The sequence below is a fragment of the Psittacula echo genome (assembly GCF_963264785.1).
Source record: "Psittacula echo genome assembly, chromosome: 10".
In the NCBI taxonomy this organism is placed as follows: Eukaryota; Metazoa; Chordata; class Aves; order Psittaciformes; family Psittacidae; genus Psittacula; species Psittacula echo.
The window spans coordinates 7,300,215-7,322,563 of NC_137741.1; the positions used below are offsets into that span (position 1 = coordinate 7,300,215).

General features: G+C 37.3%; 1 protein-coding gene across 1 annotated transcript in view; it reads left to right on the forward strand.

Annotated features, from left to right (window-relative positions):
- Positions 1–22,349, forward strand: part of THSD4 (thrombospondin type 1 domain containing 4) — a gene marked incomplete at both ends in the record, with an annotated part of 258,803 nt that overhangs the window by 199,250 nt on the left and 37,204 nt on the right. The window contains one exon of the mRNA XM_080626716.1: positions 5,308–5,512. Coding sequence (XP_080482842.1) covers positions 5,308–5,512 — 205 coding nt within the window. The remainder of the gene's footprint in view (positions 1–5,307; positions 5,513–22,349) is intronic.

Sequence of the window (22,349 nt, forward strand, 5' to 3'; positions counted from 1 at the left end):
CATAAAACAACCGAGAAAATGAACATTATATTCCTTAAAAGTTTAAGACCTTTATAAGACTTAATACAGACGAGGAGTCCCCATGGAGACCTGAGTTGTTGTCTGAGGTGAAAGGTCTCTGAACAGACATTAATCATGCTGCATTTATGGTACAATGAAACCCACAACTTTAAATTGAAAATCCTCCACGCTTCTAAAGGGCCATGAAGTAAATTGTGATTTCAGCAAGCTATTCCTGGTGAATCAAGAACAGTAAATTATACCTACTCTTGTATCTTTTGTAGACGTCATTTCACTGGAGACTACAGCTAATTCCTAGGCCCAACTCCCGCTGATTTTTAAGGGAGCCTTTGCACTGATTTCAGTGGGATTTCAGTCTGGATCAAGGGTAGCTGATGTAATACAAATATGTTTCTCCATGAAGTAGATAGTTGGGCAAATTTTGGAATATCTGACCCCTTACTGTACAGATACTATGTTTATTAGATGAGGGGGAGAGGAGGGACAGGGATTAGAATAGATTCAGAAGAAAATATTCTTACTAATAGTTTCAAAGCTCCCTGCGTAGTCTTGGCTCATGAGCCCACTGTATTCACTCAGCTGAGTGTGTCTAGACCATGGTTACTAGGTGAGACATTTTATGTGACATAATGCACCATTTTTTTACCACGATTGCATTACAAGGTAGCTAAAAAAAAAAAAAAAAAGAGCTCCAGTGTCCATTAGAGTTACATCATGAGGAGGTCTGGGCTACTCAAAGGAAGGAGTTGGACACACTGAGTGTAACTGAGTGCTGGTGAGAAAATCAAACACCAGCTTTTGTTGCTGTGCAGCTTTATGCTGTGACTGACTTCATCCCTGCACGTTTTTTGCATGGGAAGGAGAAAGAAGAATTCATTTAGAGACTGAGGAGGAAAAACAAGGAATTCCTGTACAGCTGGAGGGCAGAGTACTTTCTAAATATGTAATGGAGCAGGCTACAAATCAGAGGAATATGTTAGGAGTAAAGGTGTCTGGTAGTTTGACAAGCTTTTTTATGCTGCAACCCCAAATGTCCCTCTGTGAAAGTGGCTTAATAACAGTAATTCATGCAATGGCATGAAGTAGCTCATGTAATTTTTAATTGTCAATAATTCATACTGTGTTACCTGTATGCAGTTTATTAAGAGCTTTTATTTCTGTTACGTTCCTGCTGAAAGGCTTTTTGACTCTGAATGACAGTCTGACTGCCATCAAATGAGTGCCTCACCAAATGCATACTGTTCTCTTGCATTGGGTAGGTTAGAAAGGTACACTGCATGAAAACATTCCGGTGTTGAGCTTATATGTAAAGCAGAGCTCTCTGTATAAACGAACTAACCTTGGTGCTCAGAATTTGCTTATAGGAGTCAGAAAATGGAAAAGCTGATATATCCCAAAGCCACTAAATAAAATTCATCCGTATTAATCCAATAAAAACTTTGCAATATATGTTCTTAGAATCATGGAATAGTGGACATTGCAAAATACAGTTGTTGAATTAATTTATTCTGATTTCCTCTATTGTGGGCTTTCCAAATAATGTCTGTTTAAAAAATTACAGCATCTCTAAGACCAAAATGCTGTTAACTAGAAATGAAAGTGAAGATTTAACGAGAGAATAAATGCCTTGTCCGTCTTGAACAAGATGCACAAAGGGAACAAATAAGATGTTTGGGAAAAGTGAATGACTTTTAAATGGCTCCCAATTATCTGCTTAAGCATTTAAGGTGAGGAATTAAAATAAACCAAAGCCAAAAAACACCCAACAGTGTTTGCTTTGCAAATACATTAAGTTAAGCAAATATTAGGAGGATGACATTCACAAAGAAGAAACTGCAGTTTAATTAGCTTGTGTCTGGGCTCTCTTAGTTTTCCTCTTTGTCTTCTTCCCCTTTACAGTATTCTCTGTAAACACAAATGGCCATGTACATGTTCCAAAACATTACTAAGCTGTGGTAACTAGATCAGGCTATATTCTGTATCCATTTGAAATGAAGCATGTGAAAGAAAAGAAAACCACCGTTGAATCAGTGCTCTCAAGAATGTAAGTAGTATATCAACAAGCAGCAACAGCAGGGAGGTGACGATCAATTCTCACACACACACCGCCCCCCCCACCCCCCCACCCCCTAATACAGTGAGAAACAAAGTGTTGCTTATACCATAAAAAGTGTCAAAATGAATAATACCAGATGTATGCAATGATACGTTCTCAGGATCAAAAACAGCACCAGGAGGAGAAGCTTCATGGATGTTAGATGGCTGTTCCCCCGAAGGCCTCTTTCAGCTGCAAAGATTCCTACAGATGTCAGTGAACTTAGTTAAAATATATGTAGCATATTCTGAACTTTTAAGTATTGGAAGGAGAACTTCTTAGAAAGTATTTGTCAGTGTTTTTTCTGTAAGTTAGAATAGGGAAATATTGTTCATTGTACGTTTGAAGAAGAAGAAAATACAAGTTATTAGAAGAACATTAGAAATGTAGTTAAGCTGCTATTGAAATATCATTCGTACAGGTCAGTGTTCTATAATTGGAGTCTAGTTAATAAATCAGCTGATGCACAAACCAGAAAGAAATTAATCTCACTTTCCCATAGCTGTGTTGGCCCTACAGTGCTAGGGAAAATGAGACTTTTTTCTGGTTTCTGCATCAACAGAATTTCTAGCTTGGTTCTGCATGCAAAACAATTTTCTTGGAGTGACACGTCAATAGCAGCTTTAAGTTTGGATTCAGGAAACCAAGTAAAAATAGTGCTATAATGGAGGCATGGTCTGGGATTTACGTCTGGAATGAATTTTAGGTTCTCCCACAGACCTCCAGTGTGACTGCAGGTTGTTCTAGCAATCTTACTCTTTCAGATTTAAGAACAATCTGAAAAGGCAGCTGCTCATTCACCCCCTTCTCCTGACCGTGACCATGGGTGATTTAATTTGTGGCTCTTGAACAGCTCAATCACTGGTTGGGTCTTTGTTGTGAGTGATGGTGGACTGTGGTGTTTGGAGGGTGGTGTGATAGCTGCATCTCTATGTGTGGGCTGTAGGGTTTTCTTTGTCAGAAATTCTGGGGTTTTCTGTGTTTCCGGTATTCTGCTGTGGGATATGGTGGTGTGATATCTCATGGTGCTAGGTGGGTCAGCTGTGCCATGTTTTTACAGGGCTTGGGGGAATGTCTTGTCACTAATGCCTAGGTGCAGTGATGCCTCTAACCACAAGCCCTGACTCAGGTATTTCTGTGCTTTGCACAAATAAAACCAATTTTTATTCTGAAGAATACTGAGGTTCTAATTATGTGTAGTTACTTTTCTGCTTTTTAATAACTTAAAGATAGTGCTGTCTTATTCAAGTATCTGCTGCTTGTCTTGAAAGTGTCTCTTGCGAATCTGGAGCATCCCCTCTAGCCAACTCAAATTCAAACTTGTATTCTTGAAGTAAATACCATGCAGTTTGTCTATATGCTGTTTAGCTGCCAACCATTCCAACTGCTTGTGCACGTGCAGTCACAAGTTCCTACTTATCCCCAGGCTATACTTAGGCCATAAGCAGTATAAAAATTCCAGGACATCAAGTCTCTTCCTTGGCTTGCTGATGAAGTGCTTTGTATGTTGTGATAAAACAGAAGCTGATTTATAGATAAGTTGTTCTTTAATGAAACTGTTATATACAGCAGCATTGGTTTTGTAAAAATGTAGTTATATTTGTGGCCAGTGACGAAGTCTCTAATTTAGCATCCCTGCTGTTGGGAAGCTTTTTTATGTGTTGTACAAATGGCTACCTCAGCTAAGCGAGGTAAGTGTCCTGGGGCAACACTCTATATGTGATGTGCCAGTTCAGTTGTGTCCATTTCATTACTGGTTGAATTAAGATAACGTCGTCCTTCTGATTTCTGTTTGTAAGGTAGGGGGAGTAAAAACATCAGACTATATGGAGAAGTTATATGACATGGCAAGAAAAGCCATAGGAAGCTGTTCATTAAAATGGGGGTGAAGAAGGTCAAAGATGACTCTTAACAGCAGAACCATGAACAATGTAGAGCAGGGGTGAGTTAGAAAGTTAAGGCTCCAGCATGTGGTAGAATGACCAAGAAGGATGGAATGTCTTGCTGTTTACATGCTTTTAGGACCTTTAAACTTTAAGTGGCTCTCATTTTCCCTTTATCTGATAAGAACCTTGGCTTTTTCTTCTGTTAAATTGTTGCTATATTTCTAGCTCAGTACGACATCTTTCTTGACTTTCAGCTTTAGTGTGCTCATAGATTTTGGAAATGATATCTTTGTGCTTGAACAAACAATTTTTTGGTAGACCTGGATTTATTCAGGTAGACCTGCATTAATTTCATTTATTTTGAATGTTTTCCATCAAATCATTGTATTTCATAAAATATGTGATAGGTTTCTCTTCTACTGGCTCATTTAATATTTCTTTCTTACCTGAATGAGAACAATTAAGTTCTGGTTTGCATGTGCCAGTTAATATAGGTAGATGATAAGTGTTCATTGTAAGTATGAAGTCTGTAAATACAAGCCAGCATGGTTAATGAACAGAAATGCTTCTGTAAAAGAGGAGTCTCTAGAGTATGTGAGCTTTTAAAATGCAGTAAAATAGAATTACTTTTTTTTTTCTGATTTGTGTCGAATCTGTAACATTTTTTCTACCTTTTAATAGACATTATTTTAATTTTTTTTTTTTTTTTTTTTTTTTTTACAATATCTTGTCCAAGTGGCTGTTACAGAGTGGGTTGAAGAGTTTCTGCTTGTTAAGCTGGAGGATCACTTCTGTAACTTTCTAGATGCAGTATAAAGACTTTCTAGAAACCTCTTTCGATGCGAACAGGCTCAGTGCTCAATTTGAGAGGAGATTAAAAGGGCATTTATATATAAAGGAGTTATAGTTTTGTGAAAAAAACATTTTGGATTATAACAAAATCATAGCTCTTCACCTCTTTTCTCACTATCAGCTACAGGAGCTATGTTGTTAAGAGATCTTTCAGCTGAGGAGAGTGTAATCAGCAATGATCAACACATTAGTGTTCTTCAGTGTGTTCTTGTATTTTTGGTAACAGGCTGTAAAAACCCTTGGGCTAGCTTGAAATCCCCAAGTCTGTGAACCCTCTGTTTTTTATTGCCTTTTTCCATGCAGAAGAACAAGGGAAGAAGCTGCTGTGAAATGCTAAATCACAAAATCATTTCAGGATTGAATGTTCTCTGAAAGTCAAACTGTTCTCAGTTGTTATGTCCAAAGTCTGCAGCTGTAAGATCTTGGAAAAAGAAATCTTACTTTATTTTGCAGAGCATTGGCTGTGACGACTATCTGGGTTCAGACAAGGTGATTGACAAGTGTGGAATATGTGGAGGGGACAACACTGCTTGCAAGGTTGTGTCTGGAGTTTTCAAACATACGCTAACAAATCTTGGCTACCACAAGATAGTGGAAATTCCTGAAGGAGCTACTAAAATCAACATTACTGAGATGTCAAAGAGCAACAACTATTTGGGTAAGTTGCATCTCAGTGAATAAAGCATTCTTTGTGCGCTGCTGCAACTGGGTGGAGGTCATGCCAGGAAAGGCATTCTACGCAGTGTGAAAGAGATGTCAAGAACATCTTGACCTCTCCAAAGGAGAGGAAAGAAAATAAGTCATGAAACAGTCATTTTGATTAGAACTAACTGTCAGTTTAGAATTCTGGCTTGATCTTGCACAACCAATACCGTAGACCTGTTACTGTCTATTTCCCTGTCCATCTGACTTGGCTTTGGTGTTTCCTGTTGGTTGGTTCCGCTCTGGTGATTACACTTCCCACATCATTAACCTTCTCTGAGCAGTCAAGAATCCAGCCACGTGGCATGCTTGTATGTAACATGTATTGAGGCTGTTTGAGGAGAAGAGAGCTTCTTCTGACTGCTTAAAGATTTCAGTTCTTTTAAAGTGTAAGTGTATCAAAATTGTATTGAGATAATGTGATACTGAGGTGGTATCTGCAGAATGAAAGTTTATTTGCACAATTGTTTATTCTGAGGCAGGTACTTAATTCAAAACCATAGAGAATCCTGAAATATTTATATTAACATCTGTCTAGCATGCTGCAAATTAGAGATCATGTGGAATTTCTGCAAATCTGTGTGTTTTGTGTGCATTTGTGAGCAAAACATTTACAACATTAACATACATGTGTTTGCAACATTCCCTGTTGTAACCTCTTATGTTCCTAGGTTACGAAGTTCTTCTTGTGCCTACATTTGTGCTTTTGTTTTGGAGCTAATTCTGCTGAGTGAACTGGAGAGAGGAGAGTTGGTTAAGATCTGTAAAACCTGCCCCTCGCCCTTTTCTCTTTACCTGACAGTCCATCATTAGATCTGTCTTATAAATAACAGAGCTACATGAGGCCTCTCTTGCTACCTTGGTGTAATTATTACTAGTACTGTGTAGCTGTACTGTTTTGAATCCCAGTACTCCTGTTAGACAGCTGTTTTATGTCATTTCTGGCTGGTAAGCATCTCAGCTACTGCTCACGTATAAGGAAGGAAAGTGCTCGTTATTGAATTGCTTCTCTTTTCTGCTTTCTTCTCCTTAATTCCTGCTAGAGCTGTAACTAGTTCTACTGAAACATTTATGATGGGAAACAGTCTGAACTGTAATGTGAGCTCCATAATTTTACCAAAAAAGTGACTCTTCAAACAGTCCAAGAAAAACAAATGTTCTGGACCTCTTATAGTGGGCTCTTATCAGTTCTAATTTGTCTAATGTGATTTTGATATGCTAGATACACCTGTGTACACTAGCATTCATTTCTTCATGTGAACAATTTGTACAGCATCCAACAATACTGAATTTTTGATGATAAAATAGAACAGTAATTCTGTCTAAAGAGCTTTCACAGATGCTTGTACATACTATAGAAAATGGGTGAGAACACAGTTTACTTGACAAGACAGTGAAAGTAGCCACATCGCTAATACGTAAAGTCGTGGAGTTGAATACAATTTTCCTGTCAGATTTACAGAAAAAATTTCTGCTAGCATCTGAAAAGTGCTGGCAGAAAAATGTCCTTAACATATTAAAATGTCCTGAACCACTTGAACAGTTTTGGAATGGGCAGGACAGAAAAGGACATTTAAGCATTTTTTGCTTAAAAATAACCAGACTGTTGGCATGTATGTGAAAGTGGCAACATTTCTCTTTCCCATGCTGCCACTTATCTCTTTATCCCCTGAGCTTCATATGTTACATTTTAAAGCTGTTGGTATGGATTTAGTCTGCTAAATTTGTCAGCTCTATCCTCTGTTAGGAATTCTTGAGGTTGTAGTTCCAGCTAGAAGGGCTCCAGTCTCTTGAGGCAGGTGAGTTGCACCAGAACAGAAATGAACATGTTCTAACAGAGCAGAAAACTGGAACTAAAGAAAGGTTTATCAAGCACTTTGCTGCACAAGTGTAATGGTAAATGGGAGGTGGGGTTTTGGCATGTTTGTGCACACAAATTTCTCACCGATAAAACAGCACTCAGTATTCAGACATGCACATTTTTATCGAGCATATAACAGTAGCAGAGCTCAGAAGCTTGAAAACTCAGATCTGGTGTTTACTGTTTTCCCTATATTTATAAGCCAAAAGAAGTCTTGAACTTTAAAAATAATTTAAAAATTGCTTAAACTCATTCTTATGCTGCAGCAGCAACAACAACAAAGCCAACCCAGCAGCCATGCCTTTAATTATGTAGTTGAGTGCTTTGCAAAATGGAAGTTTCAAGTCCCTGTTCTGTCATAGTCCAGCTGTAGCCATCGAAGCTGCTTGTAAACAACACTCTTGGTGCAAGGAATGTAAGCTAGTTGCTTTTGCTTTTCCTGACATTTTGCACATCTTATGGTTTCTTCAGTGCAAAATTGTAAGTCAGCTCAAGGTCACTAAAGTTGTTTTGGAAGATGAGAGGTGATGTTTCTGGGCATCTGAGTTATCCTGCCTGTATTTGTTCAGGAGACTGTCTTGAGTTTCATGTGTTCTCACTAAACAATTTACAAAGCTCCACACCTTTTCACTGCTTTGTCAAAAGTACCAAGCAACTAAGCAGTCGGGAAAGTGTGTTTTCACAAGGAGGTATTTCTGTAAAATCAAGAAGTGTTGGAAAAAGCAGGCAAGAATGTGAGGTTTCTTACTCAAAGAGTTTCAAACTTGATCAAGTCATCCAAACATTTGAATGCTTCTCCATACTGCTTTTGTAGTAATCAACTGCTCATTGCTGCAAAGCCTGTGACCATTGTAAAAAGCATATTTCTAATTATGATGTTTAATCTGATGGTATCTTATTAAGGTTTACTAATTCTAAGTACTGCGATTTTGTTCTTTGCATACAAGTTTGATTGCAGAACAGAATTTATAAGCTCTTGCTACTTCGACACTTCTGTTAAAAGAAAAAAACATGGCAGTGGTATATGAAGCTTTTAGTGTTTCTGGAACATGTCATTATCAGGGTAATCAGAATATTCATTAGATTAGGCTGTTTCGGTGTTGGTTCAACCAGTTCATGTAACTTTATAATTAACTTCTCACAAAGCCTACAAAACCATCAATTTCTTGTGCATTTAGCTACCTATACTGTTTTACTTCTGTATACCTTAAAAGCCTTCAGCAATGTTGTTTCTGGTTTCTTCTGCTTATGTTTTCTTTTTTTTTTTTTTTTTTAGGTGTTCTCCTATTTTTGGATGAGTGAATTTCATATGGCACAAATACAATCTTTTCTTTCCCCTGCCTTTCCTCCTGCCCATGTGCATGTTTTACATTTAGGTTTTCCATTTCTTGAAGATCTTTAGGAAGAGTGTCGATCTGATAAAGAAAAATAGTCAAATTGAGAATGGCCTGTAACATTAACTGATGTTTCTTAGGGAGCCAAGCTGAACTACCTGTAATGGAGCCATAAGGCAGATCAGAAATTCCCCAGGAAACATCTTGTGTTTTTTCTTATGAGTGTTTGGAAAGAAAGCAGTCCAGTTTTAGACTGCTAAATAATAGCTATTAACTACTGATAATATATTGGTCTGTATATTTAGCATGCGTTTTTGCAGTAAGAAGCAAAAGCTACATATTACAATTCAGGTTTAGACTCTATAAAATGTAAACAAGGCTATAGGCTGTACAGTCTTGAGCTATTCATGGAATGACTTCTCCAAGTAGTTTTCAGCAATATTTTCTTACTGGCTGATGTGTTAGACCTTACGGCAACAGAACTGCTGACCTTGGACAGGCTTTCCCATTGGCAAAGCACTTCTGTCACATGCTTTTGTACAGAAAAGAGACAAAGACATATTTTTTATCCCAGTGGTAATCATCAGCTGGCCAGTTCTCATACACTGAAATGGGAAGCTTGCCACTGAATTAAGTAGGACCATAATATCTTAAGTGGGACCAGTATGTTACAGCACTTATGCTGCAAAACATGTGGTTTTGAGTATAAATACTTGAACATGTTTGGGATTGGGATTTGGGATAATGGCAAAATTTTGAAGCCAAATGACTTAAATCTGAAGTGATTTGAAAGGTGCTTTTTTGCATGTTGGGTCTTGAGAACCTAATTCAAAGAACCTGGTTGTTATCCATATCCATATCCTCAAAAGCAAGATAATCTGATGGGAAAGAGGTATCAGTAGTAAAAGTTGAAATTTACCTTAAGAGTGAAAGATACAATGGTTGAAAATGTCTTAGTTTTGAAATACACTTACCATGTGTAATGAGCTTACTTGAATTGGAAAGAATCTGGAGATGTTCTGTAACTCAAGCAACAGTTTGTTTCTACATCAGTTGTCTGAATCTGGAGTCATAACATTCTCCAAATGGTACCAGACGTACTGCCATTGCTGGCAGTGGAGGTTGATGAGATATCGCATGAAACAGAGGGTATATACATTAGAATTTTGGCAAGTCGCTTAACATTTTGTACCTTACCTCAATACTGTTCATTAACAATAGTATACAGGTACTATTTGTCATGCAAAGATGTTTCACAGTGAAATTTATTTCATTGTTAATCTTAAAGATTTTTTACAGTTCCTTCAGGGAATATGTTATCTATTTCAGTTTGGGTTTTGATGGGATTAAGTTATTTCAGCCTAAATGAGATAAGAAGATCCTTGGCTCTAATCAGTTTACCCTGCTTTCTGTAAAATGATACTCTGCTACTCTAGTGTCCTCTATTAGCACATGCCAGAATACAGTATTTGTGATTTAGAGGAGTTACACATTAATACTTAAAAACCAAACCAAAACAAAAACAACTAAAGTCCAAAAGATGTTAATAGCATTCTTGTGAATATTGTTCTGCCTGGACATGAATATGGATTTAAGGAATTTGTTAAAGAAAACAAAAGTGGCTGATGCTAAATGGGCTGTGAAAAGATTCTCTAAAAACCATTTTGATTCAGTATTCCTTGCAGCAGATAACATTGAAACAGTATGTCTCAGGCTGAAATATTGTTAGCAGCTCTTGAGCTTAAAATAACATTTTGAGATCAGTTTAGAGACTCAAATTTACAGAAAACAAAGGAGTTAGATGAGAATACTGGCGGACAATTTAGAAGATAAACATTGTTAGAGGCACACTGTGATCACATGAAAAGTTTTATAATGTAGATTAGCAATTAATTCATTGATTTCCTTCATGTGGTGCTGATTATATCAATTAATAAGCTTTAAAATACATTTTATTAATGTGTTTTAAATTGCTTTTTAAACTTGCTTTTGATAATTTTTTTTTTAAATTCTTACACAAGATTAAGGGTTTCTGTGCAAAAAAAATTGCAACAGATACTACATAGTAATGTGGAGAAGAGATAGTATGTGTTTGATTTTTCAGGACTTAGAATGAATATGCAAGATTGTGCCAGAGGAGGGGAGTTCTTCTGTTTTCTCAGTTACTTTATATACAAAGGATCTGCTTGTAATTAACTTCTGTTCCAGTGCTTGGGTGTGTGTTGGGTTCAGTGGCTGTCCCAAAGAAGTTGTGAAAGCTCTCAGTGCTCCATTTACAATTCTTACATTTCCATTTAGAAACAATATCTGCAATTTTTTCAATTGAGTTTATGAAGTGCTGCAAGCCAAAACTATGCTATTATGTGTATTTTTTGTGATGGACTTGTGAAACCCCCACAAGGACCTCAAAATTGTATTTCCTAGGATATATTATTCATTAAGTGCATCCCTATATGAGCTAGTCTGTGCATTAGAGTTGGAGTGTCTCTCTCACATGTACAGCTTACTGAATGCATTACTTATAAACTATGTAATTACAATATCTGGGTTAGTATAACTGGGATTTTTACCTTTTGTCCTTTGTCCTCTTGTCTGTTCTCTGCTGGAGTTAAACAACAAAGACATTTCTTCATACAGATGACAATGTGCTCCAAACTGTGAAGAAAAGATCTAAGGAATCACTTCTTAAATAAACTGAAATTAAGCACAGCAAGTTCAAACTGTAAGGAAATTCCAGAGTACATTATTAATATCTGAAGAGGCAGTTAGAATGCCTGCATAAATTCAAGCAGGACATTTTGAATAATGTTGCTGAAGTACACTTTTTATGATGAGCACGGGTTTTCTCTGTTAAAAAGTCATAGCTAGGATGAAGCGTTCACTGTGTTACATTTAAGAGTCTTTGTACTTCTGTGTACTAATTGTATTCTTGATTATATTCCTCTGCTTAAGCAATCCCTTCCTAAAAGGAAGTATTAGCTTCCAGGAGAGTTGGGATTACTGCTTATGCTTTTTAGCCACAGCTGTATGTGTGTGTGTTGTCATGTGGGTTAGCTCATTCTGGGGTTTGGAAAGCCTTTTCTGTGGTGGTGCTAGGTAAATATCTAGGAGATACGAAACTGGGGAGCATGTAGGATATTTCACTTGTAAAAGCCTTAATAAGGTTATGATTTTTGAAAACTATGAGCTAATCATCAAATTTAAAAGAACAAAACCAGAAAAATCCAGGATTTAAGAATCATGGTGGGAGGACTTCACGTAATGCATAGGATGGCAGGCAGCGCTAGCACTCCTAAAGCTGTAAAGGGGGGATCACTTACAATCTGTATCAGTGCCACTTCAAGTCCTTGCAGGTTATGTCACTATTTGGCCTTCAGTTCAGCCTCTAAAGTGTTTGAGGATCTGTATCCTCACTGTATCCTCAGTGTTTGAGGATAATGCATAAATGCAGATAATGCAGATAAATTACTGAGAATAAAGACTGAAACAAGGTTGCTTCTAATGCAGAAGTGTTAAAAACAAGTAGAAGGCAGTATGTTAAGACAGTTAGAAATTGTGCAGTAGCTATGTTTTTAACACTTCTTACCTGATGTTTGTTACTAAGATTCCTGGGTCTTCATGTACACATACCTACATTTACATATCCTTTGAATTATTCTGCTTAAAATAGTTTCAAATTCGTTTTCTGCAGGGAGAGTTTCTTTCACTAAAGAAATGTTCATCTTGTAGCCAGTATGTATTACTTGGCTAGGGTGATCACTTACTAAAACCCTTGAAGTTCTTAAGACTTCGGATGAAATTCAACCCTTGTGTTAATGAATTCAACTCCACCGAATTCAAGTTGCACGAAAGTCTTACCTAGTCTAATGACCTGTAGTTGAACCAGAATATATCTAGGACATGATTCTTTGCTGACCATGTATTTTTTCATTGCTGGTGTTGCTTAAATAATTACATTTTAGAGTTTCTGGCAAGTTTATCTTATTATAGTAAATTCCAAGGTGACCTTTTCCCTTCTGGCTTCATTAAGCAGCCAGCTAATACCTAACTCTGTATTAGGGGTCTGTAGGATTCCAGGCACATTTTGAGAACGTGCAAAAGCAATGCCTTCTGTTAAGTGGCAGATCTTTTACTCGTGTGGGTGACGGAAAGTACTGGTTAAGCCTGAATGGTTGGGTTAACTTCTTTATCACAGCTTTCTACCACTGTTTCACAAAACTGACTTCTGTGTGTCACTTGCTGGTGTTTTCACTTAAGTGCTTCTAAATGCAATTCTCCTTGCTTGCCAATTGTGGAAGATTTGCTGAGAGAGAGCCCTAAGTTGGGGTGCTGAGCAAGAAGCCTGGCCTGGGAGAGTAGTGGCTTTCCATTTGGCCTAAATATCAGTGAGAGTTTTCCGCGTTACTGATTTTTGCAGGCAAACAGCTTCCTGGCCTTTCTTTTTTTTTTTTCCCTCTGCATCTTGAAGAAGAATCTGAATATATCTTTCCAGCACCCATTGGCTAGGGTTTTACTTTGGTCATTGATGACAACAGTTATGGCCAGTTTTGGAACTTGTAGAAATCATGTTTTCATTTCCTGTGTTTCCTAGTTCTGTCATTATTTGACTGAGGTGGTGTTGGGTTTTTTTCATCATTTGTTTGTAAGCAATGTTCTTATAAAAACAGTTATCAATACAGCAGTGCACCAGCTGAGGCCTGCTGTTGCTTTGATGATCTGCCCTGCAAATGCATCATTTGAACAACAGCTACCAGCAATGAGTCCCATTGGGGTGCTTGTTTCATAAGTTCTGTATTAAATATTATTTTCATCCTCTTGAAATATGGAAAGGTTGTTTTGAAAGGAAGGGAAAGGGATAAAATATGCAAAATAGTGAGAAGACACCCAGACAGGCTGGTTGTTCAGTTTGACTTGTAAAACACCCAGTAATCTGGTTGCTCATATGACTTTGCAAACCTCTTTGGCCTGGAAGCCTCTGGAAAACTAACTGCATATTTTGAGTATTTTCTGTTTCTTGTCAGACCGCAAAATCTTTAATTTCAGCCTTTCTCACCATGTTTTGATTATACTTCTGTTTCCAGTTATGAACAGAACCAAAGAACTTGACTGCCAAATTTCAAAGAAAATGCATTAAAAAATGAAAGAAGTTGACTGTTTGAACAGTTTTTGCTAATCTGAACCCAATTAACGTGAACTTCTTAGATCTCAAATCTTTAGGTTATTTTCCACTTCTAGTTGATGACCAAACCATCAAGTAGTTTGTATGAAAATACTTGTTTGAACATTGTAGTGTACAGTGTTTGGAATATCAACACGTGGTTCAAGGCTTCTTAAAAAATCTGAGCTCTTCTGAATGGTATGCGTTAATTGAGCATCTTACAATGCATACATTTCATGGCGCTGACCAATATTTGGTAACATGGATTCTCCTCTCACTAATGCTGCTGACTTTCTGCTTGCACTTCATTCTTCCTTTGTCTCTGTTTGTCTTTGGCCAACAAGGGACCATTTTGGAAATGTCATGTACTGTCTGGAAGTCATTTGCTTTCTGAGTTGATTAAAGTCCCTCATATGTAATTTGTTGCTTAGTTGTCTTAAAGTAAAAACTACTTTAACTAAGGATATTCCTTTCTTAAAGTTATGACCAGGGTGTAGTGATCTTAACTTGTTAGTCGTGGGTCCGATACAATACTTTTCTCTTCTTACTTATTACAAAATTTCATTCAAAATGAATTTTACACTCTGACAGCTATACATAAAGAATGACCAGTGTCAGTCCAGATGCATAAACTATCCATAGGCAAATTCCTGAATCACATGAAGACACATTTCTTCCTTTTCTTGCCAAGAGGAGAAATTGTTACTAATTTAAATAGCTGTTCAAATGTTACACAACAAAACCATTATATTTGGTTGGGAACCTGGTTTCAGTTGTTGCAGATATTCCTATACAGCATTCTTTGATTCTCTAATCTTATTTTATTCTGAGCAAAATTCTCTTTCAGATAGTGAAAACCCTTTCTTTGTTCCTTAAGTGTCCCTTGATCAGGTCAGATAGACTGCGTTCTTACAGCTTTGACTGATTCTGCAAAAGAAACTTCGTTTTCTTTTTTCCCTGTTGCTTCTCTTATTTCCCTTTGAACTTCTCAGTTTCAGCAGTTTTGTTTCTTACCCTTTTTAAAATCTCTTTTAGTAAAATAATCACCCGGTAGAAATTCTACATGATCAGTGGCTTCATGGTTGGATCCATAAAGAGATTTCATCTGCAGAGAATATTTTTATATTGCAGTATTAAATTCCAAAAGAAATCCAAGTCTTTTCTGATATGCAATATATATAGGGATTTAAAACTTGATTCATAGACTGTGTGATTAAGTTAGTCAAGGGAGATTAAACTTTATCCTTTACTTCTTAACTTGCCCAGTGTCTTTGTTTTCTATCCAATATTACTTCACTTTGTGTCAGAAATGTTTAGGTACTTAGAAACGTTACAGACCCAGTCTTCCTTTCATATTTGTACTTATGGCAGCAGTATTTACCCCATGGTTATGGCTCCATATATTTTATATATTTGTGTTAGAATCAAACTTCTGTACTTCTGAAAACTTTGGTAGTGTCACTGAGAGATCTGGGTCAGGTGAATGTCTGCTATGGGATTATGAACTGATTTTCAGTGAGCTCCTTGGCAAAGGTTACCAGCTCTCACTGCTAACCTAGACATGGTTTAGGGACCTTGGGATAGAAAAACGTGAGTATCTATTGACCATAGCTAACCACAAAATGTTAATAAGGATTTTACTAAGGGCATGATACTCCAGCAGCAGCTAATCTCTGTTCAGAGGTTAATACTTAGTCCACCTCATTCACCTACATTCACCTGCACCAGCACTTTTACCAGAGAAAATACTACACAGCTCTGAGTCTGCATGCAGTCAGTCAACGTAACTGCTATGGCGTGAGACTACAGCTGCTTCCTCCACATCTATAAAACTCTGTCTGTAGCAGGTACAGAGGAAGGAACATCTGAGTGTAACCTGTGAGGATCGTAATGTAAAGATTCTTTGTAGTAGTTTATCTGAAATTACATGAGGTAAACCTCAGGGAGGATCAAGAGAGGGCTGTTTGTTGAGCAGGAGGACTCAAACCAAGGCATGAGAATATTTAAATGATAAGCAGTACCAGAGCCTTGGAAAAGAAATACATTTTTATTGGCAAAACCAGGCCACATCATCTGTCTTGTACATTGCTTGTAAGGACCTAAGGCAACAACATCTTAGTGCAGATGTTCAGTCAGACTGCAGAATAAAGATTCCTTCAGTAAGTGTAATTACAAGTTTACTGTTGAATTTCTGTCATAACATTTCATCATTCCCTTCTTGGTTTGTATGCCAGAGCACTGGAAGGATTGATTTTCCCAAAGTGTCTGGCAGAGCTAGAGGATGTTGTTATATATCCAGAACAATAGTTCCTTCTCATTTTTCTGTTGTTCTTACGAAGTAGTTTTTCTTCTCCCTTCCTCAAGTCTAATTAATGCAGGGAAAGGCCAAACTGTGGGGATTGGCTTGGGCTTAAACTTCCATTATAAACAGACAATACATGTCTGCTTATAAAATAAGACTGAGAATCTCAGCATGATGTAGTCTTAAATTTGTGTTAAGAGATTGTAACTTTCCAACATCATAATTTTCAGTTATATTTTAACAAAGTGAACTTTTGAAACAAAGTCTCCAGTATCAGTTGAAAGAAGCATGTAATCTTCAGAATTTAGTGGCTTCTTCAGCCTGTGTTTATTGATACAGTGAGAAATTAATTCTTCCCTTTTTTAATAGCACATTAGTTCATTCCAAAAGCTTTTGAGTCTCTAGTTCAAAACAGTTCTCCATGGATTATTTTGAAAATGTTCCTACAGTCCTAATGAGCAACAGACCTAGTTTATTATAAACTACCAGTGGTTAGTTCTGTTAGAGGGAGATGTTGTGCATTGAAAAGGCAAAGTTTGTCATTTTTTTCTCAGCCTTCACTGGTTTATGAATGAAATAAAGGGTTCCTTGTGCATCTTGGTATGGGCTCAATTATGAGTGGATGTGCAGAAGACACAATTTTGGAGAACTGCAAAGGAAAATAGAGGATTTTATTCCATTCTGTTAGTGTGTGAAGAAGTGTCACGTTTGTTATTTAGTATGCTGCCATGAACCTTGAAGAGAGTTTAATTTAAAATAGATAAACGTGGGAAACTTTATTAATGTGTTCAGATTAACCTTGAATTACCTTGCACTGATAGTGGCCCTTTGGAGTGCTTCTTTATAACAAACTGCATGTGGTGGTTCACATATCAGGAGAGGTGTGTACACAGAACCCAGGAGGAAGTATATCTGATGACCATGCAACAAACAGAAGTGGTGTTTTCACAAGCTGGTTTTTTTCACAAGCATCTTTGTTCTTTGCCTTTATTTATCTTCAGTTAACGGACTGTGAAATGAGCATACTAAAGAGTGGAACACAAAGTTACTGTAAAAACAGGCAATTATTTGAGAGATTCAAACACTTGAGAAAACAGCAATGTGACTTTCCGTATGCACCTTGGAAGATGAATGTTAGTTTGTATTTCTTGAGAATGAGGTGGATCTGACGCCTTGGGATGTTTGATGTTCTATCCTGCCAGAGTTGTGCTCCTGAGATTTTGTTGGCACAAGTTGAAAGTTAAACTGAGAAAGAAATCAAACGAGAATTCTTAAAGTTCATTGCTCTCTGTTGTTTTCCAGAATGCGTCCTATGTCTTCAGTATCTACATTTCCATTGCATACACTTTTGAAGCAAAGGTGAAATCAAATTGAATAGATTTTTTCCCACCTTGGAAGTCTGTAAAGATTCAGGAGGAAGAAATTGAGAGTGTGGAAAGGGATGTAGGCTTTTTTCTCATTTCAATATCATCACTAATGCAGATGGAGCAATAGCAATTTAACACTTATCTGGAGGTGAACTGGTGAAGGCTCCTTCCAGTCTGCTAGCTTCATAACTTCTTTTAAGCAGAAATCAGTGGTCAGGATTCCAGCAGAAATCAGGCATGTTGGAACCCTGCTAGGCTTCAGAATTAGTTAGATGAATATAGCATCTGCTCATACACAAGTCATCTGTTGCTCCTTCATTCTGGTATACCTATGTCTTAAAATTGGTACAATATTATATATGTAGAGTCAAATTCCTGTTGAAGTTAGGTTTTAACAAGAACTGGTAACTTATGCATTGCCACCTGCCTGTGCTTTTTCTTTCCTCTTTCTTTTTCTTTCCTATAAAGCAGCCATCGTGTGGCTATTTTCCCTTGAAAACTGAGAAACAGCTTTTAATGTCTGAGTTGCAGTTCTGACCTCTTCTTGTTCTCTCCTTCTAAGGCAGTTCAGTACCACCACTTGCAAGGGTGAAATTTCTGCTCTCCCTAGTGGCGTAGAATAATGGAATATTGGAACTCTTTAGGCTTGCATATGTGCTGACTCTGGCAACTGAAAACCTTAAAAATACACTATGTAGGTAAGGGTTTCAAGCAAATGGTAATGGTAATGTGTTTACTTGGTTTAAAGTACTTACGAGTCTGAAGTATAAATTCTGTTTTGGCATGTTGTACATCAGATCAATTATAGTAATCTTTTGTGGGGAATCGGGTTTCACAACAGAGGTGAAACAGAGGGTGCTACCAAAGGCATTGCATGTTTACATCCCTAGCAGAAATGACAGTGGATTCAGTTAAATATTTAATCTGAACCTCATAACTGTCATGATGATCCAGCTTTCTCAGAGTCCAAGTGAATATAAGGAAAAAATCCTAGAACTGATCTGAGGGAATGTGATAGAGGGCCAGACCTTTCATCTTGTGCATGGTTCAGCATACAGAGTACCTATGAGTATAAGCAGAGCTGCCTAGGTTTCTTGGCCTTTGAAAGCCTCCAGACTTCAATAGATCATTAAGATGTTCCAAAAGTATTTCAAGACACTGCCTTTTAAAATCAGTAATAATGAGCAGTGTAGCTGTTTAAAATCTTAGCTGCTTAAAATGCTTAAAAACCATTCAGCACGGTAAATAGTTGCAGAGGGAAGGTGGGATCAGTGACTTAAAACTTCTTGGTGTGCAAGGCTGCCCTCCTTCACCTTCTCTCAGTGGTGTTTTCTGCTGAAATCGACTGGTGTATGGGTTTGTATTTCATACCTCCATCCAGAATTTGGCTGTTGAAACAAAAGCTCCTTGGTTCTTTAAGAAAATCGTCACAAAAAGTGCTTCTTAGCTTCAAAGTCTTTTTCTGACATTAATTAATTGGATCCTCACAATCCCATCAGCAGGATAAGGAACAGCCTGAAAATGCCCATTAAGAAACCCCTACTGCAATGAACTGTATTAAACACTTTTGGAGCCTAGCTGGGTCAAGTGTTTTTTCTACTGCCCAAATAACTTTAAAAGTGTTTGAAAAGAAGTGCACAAAAATTAAAAATGCTTTTGAACTTTTGGCAGACTTTTATGCCTGTGTGCTTACAGACGTAAAAAAGCTGCTGTTCAAACAAGCAGGGGCAGATCCTCAGCAGCTTGTAAATTACAATGGTGCCATTGATTTCATTGGAACTGGGCTGCCTTAGATGAGCTGAAAGGCCTGGCTTTCTGCTTGGGAAGTAAAGCAATATGTAGTAACACCTGATTTAAATAAAAAGCTTTAAACTCTAACAATAATAATAATAGTAATAATGCCTATAATGAAGATACACTTGCAAACACATGGAATAGATTTTCTGTGAGACAGATTCAAAAGAAAGGCACATTAAATGAATGGAAAAGAAAGGCAAAACAAAATTAAATGATTGGTATTTGTGGATATATCCTAGTATGAAAATGGAAAATATTTTCTTTCTCCACTGAATTGCCAAAAATTCCTTTCTCTCTCAGATGACCATTATCCTAAACTGTATCTGACAGTAAGTGATTGTAGAGGGCACCAGTTTGTGTTTTAGTATTTAGGGTGGGGTTTATATCTGTCTTCACTGAAGTTAATCAGGAAATGCTGTTAACCACTGAAGTTATTACGTGGATTTTTGATAGGATTATAAATGAAAAACATGCAATGTTGAAACTCACTGGACTTGGAGTACATGTGTATCAGTATCACCCAGAAGGATCTTTTATATTTAGTTCACTTTGTCAATTCATGGTCAGATATTTTCCCTAGAAGTTATGGTCCATAAATAATGTAACTATGTGTAACCACGTATTCAGTTTGGAAGTAAAATAGTTGTTAATCAAGTAGGCTGTGAACTTAGGAACTCTGAAACAGGGACTGATTCAAAGAAGACAGATAAATATATCATACGGAAGCCTATGAAAGTATTATTTATATATTATTTCCCACATATGTTTGGAAGAACTTTAATTTAGTTCCTGAGGACAAAATAATTATATAGTTTGTTCCAGTGATACTTAGTCTCTTCTATTAGCTATTCAGAATCTGGACTCCACTGTTTTATCTATACTGCAAACAAAATACTGCCATTAATTAGCCAGACTTACTTCCTGATCTGAGGACAGACTCACAACTTGGACATCTGTGATTTTTTTTCTGTGTTTACATGAAAGCATTTGATTAGAGAAAATTCTTTTTCTGTTAACTTAATAGGTAGCTTGGGAATAAAGGACAATAATAGGATAAGAAATGATACACTGAAATGGTTTGTATTTGGGATAATCCTGTGCTGCTTTTTATGAAATAATTCAGTCATATTCTTTGTTGTCCTTGGACCTGTAAAAATCATCAATAAAATGAGATTATTTCCATTTTTGTCATGTCTGTAGGTTTCTGGGCTTACGTCCAGGTATCAGTTGTATGTTTCACATTGTTTGATAGCTTTGTCAAATAAATATCAAATCAGTTCAGTCCCAGAACATCTTTTTTACGTTTAAATGTGCAGACTGACCTAAACAATAACATGTGTGAGACTGCCCTGAGCCTTATAGGCAGAAAAGAATGTATGAGAAAGTGGATACCAGTGCTGAGTTGCCTTTCCAGCTTTCCTCTGACCACCCAGCTCATTGTGCCAGGGATTCATCTTCTGGCAAAGTGTTCTCAGGTAAATGGAGACAGCCTTTCATTAGTGCATATATTATTTTTCTTTGCTAAAAGCCAAATACTTAGTGGGATCTGTAATAAATTAATGTTGGTTTAAGCTGAAGACCAAGGTTTACTACGCTGTTGTCAGCTTTTATTAGAAAATAAGTGAAGAATTGAATGGTTTTTCAGGGCTTTACATCAACAGTGGAGCGAAGTCTGTCTGGTTTAGTTTCTGGCCTGTGTCCTTACCGTAACAGCCACTGAATTAGTCAAAGCTCCTGTATCCTTACCATAATGACCACTAAATAACCAAAGCCAATGTTCTTCCATCCCTAAGAACCTCTGATCTCTAAACTCCTGATCTCTCTTTGGTCTAGCAGCTTCAGTCTCCCTGTGAGTGCCCTGTGCAGATCTACCTTGTGTACTGGCCCTGGTTCTAAACTCTGCATGTAGTGCTAACCTGGCTGGCTGGCCAAGCAATGCAGAGAGCTGTGGGCTCAGGCTGCAACCTGCTTTTCAGTTGGCTTTTCAGTTGGCTTTCAGAAGGCTTTTAGATCTCTCCTCTATACTGTTGTCAGCATTTGTTTAAATTTTGCATTTGAGACTTGCCTGAAATCAGACACTAGGTTTGAAAGCTCTCTAGAGAGTGGGAATGACAGACACTGAGCCAGAGGAATTCATGTCTAAGCTAGGGGACCCAGCAGTGCTTTGCAGCTCACAGATCTGGGTGTTTTGAGTTACAGCATTCAACTTTACCACACAGAGCATCTTGAGAAATTCCACTTGAAATTTGAAACAGTTTAGGAATATTCATTAGCTCCAGTTTTTCACTGTGAGGAATTAAAGCTATTTAGCAAGCAAAAGAAGCAGTTATAATTCTTTCTATTTCAGCTTTGGATTCTCAGGAGATACAGTGCTGTTTTTCTGCAGAGATGTCCCAGTCTGCTGTTTTAACTTAACTGTCTTATGGCTGTTCCATTTCTTAGCGATTGTCAGGCGTGCAAGAAAATAGAGAAAATTTTTTGTTATGCCAGCTGGAGAAAAGAGTGGGGTATTTGTACATTTGCATTTCACTAATCTGGCCCTTTTGACTGAAGTGGTGTCTAGATTAGAAGATAATTCAATTGTACTTATCCACCCCTAGGATTTATGCCAAATGTGTGCTGAGTTTCTGTGCTGGGCTAACTAATGTGCAGCTGAGCTGTGCCAGAAGGCTCAGCTATCATGTTCAGAGCCATTAGCAGTCAGTCCGATCAATTCCTGAAATATAAGTACCAGATTCTAACTGAAATTATGTAACTAAGCCAAACACTATAATCTGCACTTTCAGTGGGAGTTACATAGCTGAAATATCACATGCTGTGTTGGAAACGTATCCCTCCTGGAGACCTCTAGTCCTGAATGTTATTTATTATTTCTAAATAGTTGGTTTACAGCTATTGCCAGTGAAGAGTATTTCCTGATCTTACTTGAGGTATGGTAGTAAGTATGTTGCTAAAAATTCAGGCCATGCTTTTT